General features: G+C 42.4%; 1 protein-coding gene across 1 annotated transcript in view; it reads left to right on the forward strand.

Annotated features, from left to right (window-relative positions):
• The window catches only part of LOC139163096 (complement C4-B-like), a 129,419-nt gene extending 121,635 nt beyond the window's left edge, over positions 1–7,784 (forward strand). Inside the window, exons 39-41 of the mRNA XM_070744036.1 lie at positions 990–1,073; positions 2,736–2,868; positions 6,181–7,784. Coding sequence (XP_070600137.1) covers positions 990–1,073; positions 2,736–2,868; positions 6,181–6,322 — 359 coding nt within the window. The 3' untranslated portion in view covers positions 6,323–7,784. The remainder of the gene's footprint in view (positions 1–989; positions 1,074–2,735; positions 2,869–6,180) is intronic.
• Positions 7,785–8,569: the final 785 nt, after the last annotated feature.

An 8,569-nucleotide genomic window follows, 5' to 3' on the forward strand; every position in this document is an offset into this window, starting at 1 on the left:
ATGAAAAAAGCAGGCAAAGGGAAGACTGCTTAGCTAGCAAAGCACAGAAGATCACTTCACTCCTTAGCTCCTTGAGAGGGCTGGGGGGGAAAGCTTAGTAAAAGCTACATTCAGAGTATAAGGCACACCCAAATTTTCAGCCTCTTTTAGGGCGGGGAAAGAGGCATTTTATGCTCCGAAAAATACAGTATAACTTGAACTGATTTCAATTTTCTTCCCTGATAATTAGAAACATAGAAGACTGTCGGCAGAAAAAGACCTCATGGTCCATCTAGTCTGCCCTTATACTATTTCCTGTATTTTATCTTAGAATGGATATATGTTTATCCCAGGCATGTTTAAATTCAGTTACTGTGGATTTACCTACCACGTCTGCTGGAAGTTTGTTCCAAGGATCTACTACTCTTTCAGTAAAATAATATTTTCTCATGTTGCTTTTGATCTTTCCCCCAACTAACTTCAGATTGTGTCCCCTTGTTCTTGTGTTCACTTTCCTATTAAAAACACTTCCCTCCTGGACCTTATTTAACCCTTTGACATATTTAAATGTTTTGATCATGTCCCCCCTTTTCCTTCTGTCTTCCAGACTATACAGATTGAGTTCATCAAGTCTTTCCTGATACGTTTTATGCTTAAGACCTTCCACCATTCTTGTAGCCTGTCTTTGGACCCATTCAATTTTGAGATCACTTCACTTGTTAGCTCCTTGAGAGGGCTGGAAAAAAATGCTTAATAAAAGCTACATTCAGAGTATAAGGCACACCCAAATTTTCAGCCTCTTTTAGGACGAGGAAAGATGCATCTTATACTCCGAAAAATGCAGTATATCTTGAACTGTTTTCAATTTTCTTCCCTGATAATTGAGAAGCATTGGTGTATGCCAACTATTATCCTCGTGCCTCAGGGACTTGAACTTCATGATCTGGAAAAATCCTTAATTCTGACCATCAGTAGGGCAAAGTATGACAGCTTTTGTCTTCTCTTCACAGCGTTCCTGGTTCAAGTGCAGCGCGAGAGCCAAGAAAGCGCCTTCCGGGTTTATGAAGTTAAAATCAAGGAGCCCCTGCAATTCAGTGAGTAGCCTCCCTTTTCACGGGGGTTTAGTTGCCTCTGTGTTACTATTATAGATGATCAGGCTGAATGGAAGGGAGAGGTCAAACATGTCATCAGCCTCGAATCCCTTCTCGCCCACAAGAGATCTAAGTCCATCCCACTATCAGATTGGCCCCGGCTTACCCCCTAGGAAAGAGCGACCCTTGATTGCATAAGATTTGGAGAAAAGGTACTTTTACTAGAGATGCTGAGTGCAGCACGCATAAAGCAAGCTCTGAAGAAAAACCACACAAAAATCATATGCAGGTAGTCCTTGATTTACCACAGTTCATTTAGTGACCATGCAAAGTTATAGCATCACTGAAAAAAGGTGGCATGATCATTTTTCTTACTTATGACCGTTGCAACATCCCCGTAGTCATGTGATCAAAATTCAGACTGTGGGCAACTGATTCATATTTCGAGTCTTCGAAGGAGGCAGCATACAAATCTAATAAATTATTATTATTATTATTATTATTATTATTATTATTATTATTATTATTATTATTATTACTATTATTATTACTATTATTATTACTATTATTTGTTCTGCTGGGCTCTCTGATAGGAGCCTCCCGAAAATTCAAGGGTACAAATTTCAGACACACACACACACGTTTGAAAATTCAAAACAATGTTCTTTATCACAAAATTCAAAATAAACAAAGCACTCTTTTTGCATTGCAAAGAGCACTCTTCCCAAAACAACCTGGTAGTCTGTACAATTTCCCTTAAGCAGTCATTAAGTACTTAGCTAGCAGCTGTGAAGAAACTTCACACCCCTTCTTCTTCCAATGAAGTGAGACACACACACACACACACGTTGCTCTGCTTTGTTTTCAAAGGCGTGAAAAAGCAACAAAGTCCAGAAAACACAGGATTCCTGACGAACTGCGATCAGATATTCTTCCACAATGGCCAAACCCACATGCTGCTACTTATAGCAGCAGCCCTAATTACTGGAGCCCCACCCAAACACAGGTGGCTTCACTTATCTCCTGTAATATGTTCTTACTCGATCTCTTCTACGCATAATTCTGCGCTTGTGTGGGTCCAAAACGTCATCATCTGAATCAATGGAAGATAAGGGAGATTGACTGCCTGGGCTGTGTGCCAAGCCCCCCTCTGCTGAGTCACTCCCACCTTCTTCTTTGTCCGAGGAAACTAAACTCTGAACTGATTCTGTCGGCAATAACACAGGCCTGTGACATGTTGAATTTTCCCCTGCATCCACCTCCCCATTCCCTGGGGCAGGAGCTGGGCCAGAGCCAACCACAACAATTATTATTACTATTATTATTACTATTATTATATTTATGATGGTGTAATGTGATCCCCTTTTGTGATTTTCTGATGAGCAAAGTCAATGGGGAAGCCAGATTGACTTCATAACTGGGTTACTAACTTGACAATTGATTGACTTAAAAGCTGTGGCAAGAAATTTTGTAAAAGGGGGAAAACTCACTTAACAACTGTCTCGCTTAACAACGGAAATTTTGGGCTCAATTACGGTCATAAGTCAAGGACTACATATAGAAATAGGGCCAGTGGAAAAGCACACTACCTTGTTAGATGCCTTCATATTTCCCCCCCCCCCCCAGATTTTCAACCTTAGATTCTCTCTCTCTCTCTCTCTGTAGCTTCGGACTCCAGAATTGAAGTTGACCAGATCCGTCGCTTTGTGGTTCGGTCCGCTTGCAAGACCCGTTTAGCTGCGGGAAAAGAATATTTGTTGATGGGACGTGATGGTGAAACTCGTGATTCAAATGACCGGTAAGTTGGGAAACAAGAAAAGGAAATTTGGCGTGTAGTGTGTTGTTAGAAAGACAGGAGGAGCATATGCGGAAGGGTGCAGTTAGAGGGCCTTGACATGTCTGGTCGTGGAGAAGGGAGCATATTTAAGTACAACAACAACAACACAACTTCAAATTAAGTATTATTATATAATAATAGTGTCAATCTTGAACTAATTACATAATATTAAGATTGCTATTGTATCATTATTCTTGTGTGGGTATGTTTATATATTGATAAAAGGAAATGAGACAAATCAAATTTACCAAAAATTAAAATAACTTAAAAATAGAAAAGGAAAAATGCAGTAATAATAAGAAAAACAACTCATTTCTGACTACTTACTTCTGTAGATTAGCTAGATAGGTGAATTCTACAATGATGGATGGATGGATACAGAGAAAGATGATAGATATAGATAATTTAAAGATAGATGGATGGATGGATGGATGGATGGATGGATGGATGGATGGACGGACGGACAGATGTAGATGATAGAGATGAAAGATAGGTAGATAATAGACAGAAAGAAGGAAAGAAAGAAGGAAGGGAGAAAAGTCATAAATAGGTAGGTAGGTAGGTAGGTAGGAAGGAAGGAAGGAAGGAAGGAAGGAAGGAAGGAAGGAAGGAAGGAAGGAAGGAAGGAAGGAAGGAAAGATTTGAAGAAGACATAAGGTTATGCAGTTATTTGTGGACACAGAGTGGCTATGCGCAGAATCTAGTCAATGATGCAGGGATGGGTTATTATTATTATTTATTAGATTATGTATTCTCTTGCTGCCAGCTTGCTCAGGGACGCACCGTGCAAGCATGTGTGCATTGCGCACCACATGTGCACATCCACAGTACCTAAATAAAGCTGTACCTACGCAGAAGCAAGAAACAAGATGGCGCCTACGGTGCCACCAAGAAAACCAGCTTAGTGGCGTGGCAGACCTGGATCCCTGCCGGTTCCAGCGCCCCAGGCTGCCGAGTTACTACCAGTTCTATAAAACCGGTCCGAACCGGTAGGCACCCACTTCTGCAATGGGGGCACTGGAAGACTATTGTTGTAGTAACTATGGATGTTATTCTATGATGCCTCTCATAGTTTTGGCCCTCAAAGTGTGTGGAGGCTTCATAAGATACAACTCAAAAGCAGATTCTAATTCCCTTGGCTGGATATCTCAGTGGTATAAGGTTTCTGTCACAGAGTCTTCAGAGCGCTTGTTGTGGTTAACCTCAAGGTCACTCGGGTGAACCACAACACTGTAGATCAGGGGTGTCAAACTCAATTTCATTGAGGGCTGCATCAGGCCTATGGTTGACCTCGGGGTGGGGGGGGCAGAAGGCCATGGCTGACTGAGTGGGGGGTGTGGCCAACTGGGTGGGCGTGGCCAGATTGACGCCTCTCCCCAAACTGCTGATCTGTTTCCTCTTTTCATTGGGTGGACCAGGCCAAAGCCATGTTTGCATTGGGTAAACTGGGGCGAAGTGATGTAGGCCGCAAGTGGTGGTTTCTGCTACTGCTGCTACCATGCAGGTTTATGTCTCCGGCATGTGTGTGTGTCCCAGCAAGATTTTCCTTCTACACATGCACAGGAAGCAAAACCTTGTGAGGGGACGCACAAGAGAGAGAGATTTCGGCGATCGTTTTTGCTTCCACACATGCACAGAAGCAAAAAAATCACTGAAATCTCATACACACGCGCATCCTCTCACAAGATTTTGCTTCCGCAGAAGGAAAATGTCACTGGGACACGCATGGCACATCATAATAATAATAATAATTTATTAGATTTGTATGCCGCCCCTCTCCGCAGACTCGGGGCGGCTCACAACAGTAATAAAAACAATATACAGTGTAAGAAATCTAATATTAAAAGAAAGTATCTAAAAACCCGTCATTTTGTAAACTACTCAAGACTCACTTATGCCACCAGGCATGGGGGAGTTAAGATATTCCTTCCCCCTAGGCCATTACAAGTTATACATGGTATGTTTGTGTGTATGTCTGTTTTATTATAAGGGTTTTTAGTTGTTTTATTAATTGGATTGTTACATGCTGTTTTTATCATTGTTGTTAGCCGCCCCGAGTCTGCGGAGAGGGGCGGCATACAAATCCAATAAATAAATAATAATAATTTAAAAACATACAACACAAGCATACCATACATAAACTCTATAAGCCCGGGGGAGATGTCTCAATTCCCCCATGCCTGGTGATACAGGTGGGTCTTAAGCAATTTACGAAAGGCAAGGAGGGTGAGGGCAGTTCTGATCTCTGGGGGGAATTGATTCCAGAGGGCCGGGGCTGCCACAGAGAAGGCTCTTCCCCTGGGGCCCTCCAGACGACATTGTTTAGTCGACAGGACCCGGAGAAGGCCAACTCTGTGGGACCTTATCGGCCGCTGGGATGCCAGAAATCCGAAACTGTATGCGATGCAGTGTCCTTATCCGTACCAGTAGGAACTCGATACTGCTGGGCCGGCACCCTACATTTTCTAAGAGGGCTCTGGAGGCCTTGTGTTTGACATCCCTGCTGCAGAGCAACCGCCAAGGCATACGATGGCCATCCGTTCTGATGACATGTCCCATCCACATCATCTGGTTTCTGATAATCAAGGACTCAATGCTGCTTCTCCAGCCCTTTTGAGGGAAGGAGTGTCATGCCAGACCTGTCACTTATTGATTGATTGATTGATTTTTGTCCATTACACAATGTGGGTTTTAGTGTGTATGCACATAGTAAAATACATAATGAAGGTTATAGAGGATATACTCGTTGTAAAATATATCAATGAAAGAATAGAAGAAGAGATATAGGAAGAGAAGAAAGGTATAATCTGGAATTGGACCAGATTATCTCCGGAACCGCCTGCTACCGCACAAATCCCAGCAACCGATAAGGTCCCACAGAGTTGGCCTTCTCCGGGTCCCGTCAACTAAACAATGTCGTTTGGCGGGCCCCAGGGGAAGAGCCTTCTCTATGGCGGCCCCGGCTCTCTGGAACCAACTCCCCCCGGAGATTAGAGCTGCCCCCACCCTCCCTGTCTTTCATAAACTACTCAAGACTCACTTATGCCGCCAGGCATGGGGGAGTTAAAATATTCCTTCCCCCTAGGCCATTACAAGTTATGCATGGTATGTTTGTGTGTATGTTTGGTTTTATAATAAGGGTTTTTAGTTGTTTTATTAATTGGATTGTTACATGTTGTTTTTTATCATTGTTGTTAGCTGCCCCGAGTCTACGGAGAGGGGCGGCATACAAATCCAATAAATAAATATACTCAGTGTTCTTTCTTTCCGCAGCCCCCAGTACCTTCTGGATAAGAATTCCTGGATAGAACAGCTACCAGATCCTCGGCGTTGCAAAGCCACCCAGTATCGCAACACTTGTGCTCAGCTTGACTCTTTCACCACCTCCTTCGGTATAAACGGCTGCCGCATCTGAGCCAAATCACCCCTTGGGACTTTTGACTAACCTGATTCACCAGAAATTACACCTCTTTATATATGGAATATGACTCTCACATCCCCAGCTGAATGCTGTGTTGTGAGTCCCTTAATACTTTGTAATCTAAAAACACAAGAAGAGTCTGTCGGCATCAAACCAGAATAACAGAATTGGAAAGGACCTTGGAGGTCTTCTAGTCCAACCTCCTGATCAAGCAGGAACCCCTATGCTGTTTCATACAAATGGCTGTCCAGACCTTTCTTAAAACCCTCCAGTGAAGAACACCCATAATTTCTGGAGGCAGGTAGTTCCACTGGTTAATTGTTCTAATTGTCAGGAAATTTCTCCTTATTTCTAGGCTGGTTCATCCCTTGATCAGTTTTGCCGCTTCTTGTTCTGCCTTTGGGTGCTTTGGAGAATAGGGGGACCCCATCTTCTTTATGGCAGCTCCTTAGATATTGGAAGACTGCTATCATGTCTCTCCTAGCCCTTCTTTTCATCAGATTGGACGTACCCAATTCCTGCAACTGTTCTTTAAATCTCCACCCCATCCAATCATCTCTCTTACTCTTCTCCGCATTGTTTCCAGAGTCTCTGCATCTTTATACTGTAGCAACCAAAACCGAATGCAATATTCCAAGTATAGTCTTACCAAGACATTTGGTAAAACAATCCGAAGCAATTTTAATGAGAAAACAGCCAGACATTAAATTGTCTCTAAGTTGGGAGGCCTTTAGTAGAGTTTGACTCAGTGTTGGCGACCATTCCTTTTAAAGTGTTTCATTCTGTCCCAAGTTATTGTTACTACACAATCATTTCTGTTCTGATGCGTCTCAAATTCAGTATTATTTTTTCCCAGCCAAAGCCCTGTTTCACACCATCCACCGCATTGACTATTTACAATCAGAAGTGCTTTCCCTCCGAGAATAAATTCTTTTAAAAACTCCGCACCACTTTTTCTTGGGAGGAAAAAACTAACCAAAGCAAATGAGGGTGTGTCATTGCTAAAATAAAGGAGACACACACACACACCTTTGTCCACTCTCCTAATTTATCACCCTGCGTTCAGCTTTCTGTTTGATTGGACAGATCTCTGGATTCCACATTCTGTCGTGTTCAAATGTTTATAACCCAACAGTCTTTTTGTCTATTTCTGGTGAACCTGAATGTTGATGCCCTAATTTTTAAAAATGTACAAAAATTCTCAGGGTTTGCAATTTTACACACCAAACTTTTCAGTCATCTCCCCGGGCAGCACTTGTCTCAGAATAGTGTAACATCAGCAACCCGCACCCAAAACTGAACTACCCTTTAGTAATCTGCTTAGCTGTGCTGGTTAGGACTTAGGAATTCATAATCCATAATGCATCTAGACTACTTTTGACCAAATAGGTGAGTCTTACAATGACTTATAACTGTTTTGCACTACTTTTTGATGCAATAAAAAAGTTTACTTCCATTTTGTTTCCTCTTGCCATTTGTTAATTCTTGATTCTGCTAAGGATCCTGCCACTCTGCTCTGATAATGGCAGCTTTCTTCTCTCCCAAGGCTGAAAAGGTAGAGATGGAAGAGAAATTTTTCCTAAGATAGTAGATCTCCAGATTTGTATTTCCTGAATCTACCGGCTAGCCGGTGAAGGGCTGCAGAATTTTTTACTACTACACTGTGGGTGTGGCTTATTTTGTGGGTGTGGCTTGCTGGCCATGTGACCAGGTGGGCGTGGCTTGTTTTGTGGGGGTGGCTTGCCGGCCATGTGACCAGGTGGGAGTGGCTTGACTATCATGCCCAGGAGTGGCTTAAAGGTCATGAGACTGGCTTAAAGGTGGCCAACTTGACATCAATCATGTCAAGAGTTTGGGTTTGGGTTAGGGTGCCTGGCCTCTCCTCGCCTAAAAGAGATACAATGTCCCTAGCTATTTACTATTACTGAACATCCAAATTATACTATTTAATTCTATGTATATATGCCATATGGGTACATACATATTACACACAGCCACACAAAAATATACATTACTATATAAACTGTATGTGTATGTACACACACAGACATACGCAGCTCTTCTAAAATTATACACATTCAACCTCATTTCACTGCGAGAGGAAAAACATACCCAGAGCCCAGAAAGGAAAAAAATAAAATAAAAATTTTAATCGCTGACATCACATCCGATTTTTGACCCACTGCACATGCCCAGAAGGCTTTGCGCATTCTCAGAGAGTTAAAACCAGGAAGTAACTGA

This window comes from Erythrolamprus reginae, chromosome 2 (genome assembly GCF_031021105.1).
Source record: "Erythrolamprus reginae isolate rEryReg1 chromosome 2, rEryReg1.hap1, whole genome shotgun sequence".
In the NCBI taxonomy this organism is placed as follows: domain Eukaryota; kingdom Metazoa; phylum Chordata; class Lepidosauria; order Squamata; family Dipsadidae; genus Erythrolamprus; species Erythrolamprus reginae.